At 58.5% G+C, this 1,417-nt stretch overlaps 1 protein-coding gene across 1 annotated transcript; it reads right to left on the bottom strand.

The window, feature by feature from the left end:
• Positions 1 to 500, bottom strand: DQ04_20571000 (hypothetical protein; the record flags this gene model as incomplete). The annotated part of the gene is made up of 1 exon (XM_009317942.1): positions 1 to 500. A coding segment is annotated over one exon (500 nt), but the record flags the coding sequence as incomplete, so codon positions are not given.
• Between the last annotated feature and the right edge of the window lie 917 nt (positions 501 to 1,417).

The following is a 1,417-nucleotide window of genomic DNA, read 5'->3' as shown; positions in this document are numbered from 1 at the left end:
CAGCTGCAGCGAGAAGATACAGTCAGGAAAGAGCAGCCCTCAATAGACGCGACAACAACAGCAGCAGGAGAAGGAGCTGGAGCGGCGATCTCCTGCGCGGCGGCTGAGGGTGCGATGAGATGTGTACTTTCCGCCGCCCTCAACACGCCGTCGCTAGGGACTGTGTGCATCTCGTTGGAGGAGAGGGGCCGGTGAAATACGAGCGATCGTGAAGGAAGCCAAATGTACTGACCGAGGTGTGGGTAAATTTTATGTGGTGCTTGGCTGGGCCCTTGGGCTTTTCGTTTCTTCTCGTGCCGTCTCCGTGACCGTTGTGAATAGATCGTCTTGGCGAGTTGGTTACGGAGTGTCTCTGTGTGTGTGTGTGTGTGGCTGGCTGCCTTGGAGAGTGCTCTGGGGCTGCTCCAAACGTAGGAAAGGCGCACGGAGACCAACGTGCACTCTGTCGTGCCACGCTCCCCTTCATTTCTTCTTCCCTCTTCCTCTATGCTCTTCTCCATTGGAATACTCGCGCACCGCGATAATAACGAAACGAAAAACAAAAAAAAAACCAGGCTTCCGTGGAAGGAGGCTGCTATCGTTGCAAGGCGCAAAGAGAAAAGGTAACAAAAACAAAAACAAAAAAAAACAGAAAAAAAAACCATATTAAAGGCTACAAGGCGTGCGTGGGAAGAGCGCCACCAACAGCGTCGCTGCTGCAGTTTGTCAACACACCACCACCACCACCACCACCACCACAACTACTACTCCTACCGCTAACTTGACCGTGTGTAGGTGTAGGGAATTACTATTGCTCTAATACGACGTGCTAGTGGCTGACCCGCGTGTATGATGCAGCGCACGTGCCCCAACACGCTGTTCGTTGCCCTCCTTCTGCTGGGCGTCCTGGCGCCGTCCCGGCTGCAGGGCGCTTTTGCTGCAGCAGAGGGCACGGATGAGGAGGACTACTACAAGGTTCTCGGCCTCGACAAGGAGCGCGATGACGCGACTGAGCGCGACATCAAGTCGGCGTGGCGCAAGCTGTCGAAGAAGCACCACCCCGACCTCGCGGGGGAGGCACAACGAGAGGTGTACCAGCGCATTCAGCGCGCCTACGAGGTGCTCGGCGACCGCAGGAAGCGGAAGGTGTACGACATCCTTGGGCTCGATGGCGTCAAGAAGTTCGAGCAGCCTCAGGGCCAGCAGCAGCAGCAGCACATGCACCCGTTCTTTTCCTTCTTCGGTGGCGGCGGCGGCGGCGGGGGCGCTGGTGCGGATCGCGGCAAGGACGAGGAGCTGCTGCTGGTTGTGTCGCTCGAGGACGTGTACGGCGGCGCCGCCCACACGGTGAAGCTCGCCAAGACGAAGATATGCCGCGCCTGCCGTGGCACTGGGGCGCGCAGCAAGGAGCACCTGCTGCGCTGCCCGCACTGCCGTG

This window comes from Trypanosoma grayi, assembly GCF_000691245.1.
Source record: "Trypanosoma grayi strain ANR4 Tgr_2057_V1, whole genome shotgun sequence".
NCBI lineage: Eukaryota > Euglenozoa > Kinetoplastea > Trypanosomatida > Trypanosomatidae > Trypanosoma > Trypanosoma grayi.
The sequence above is the reverse complement of the archived record's forward strand: the minus strand, read 5'-3'. Positions and strand labels throughout refer to the sequence as shown.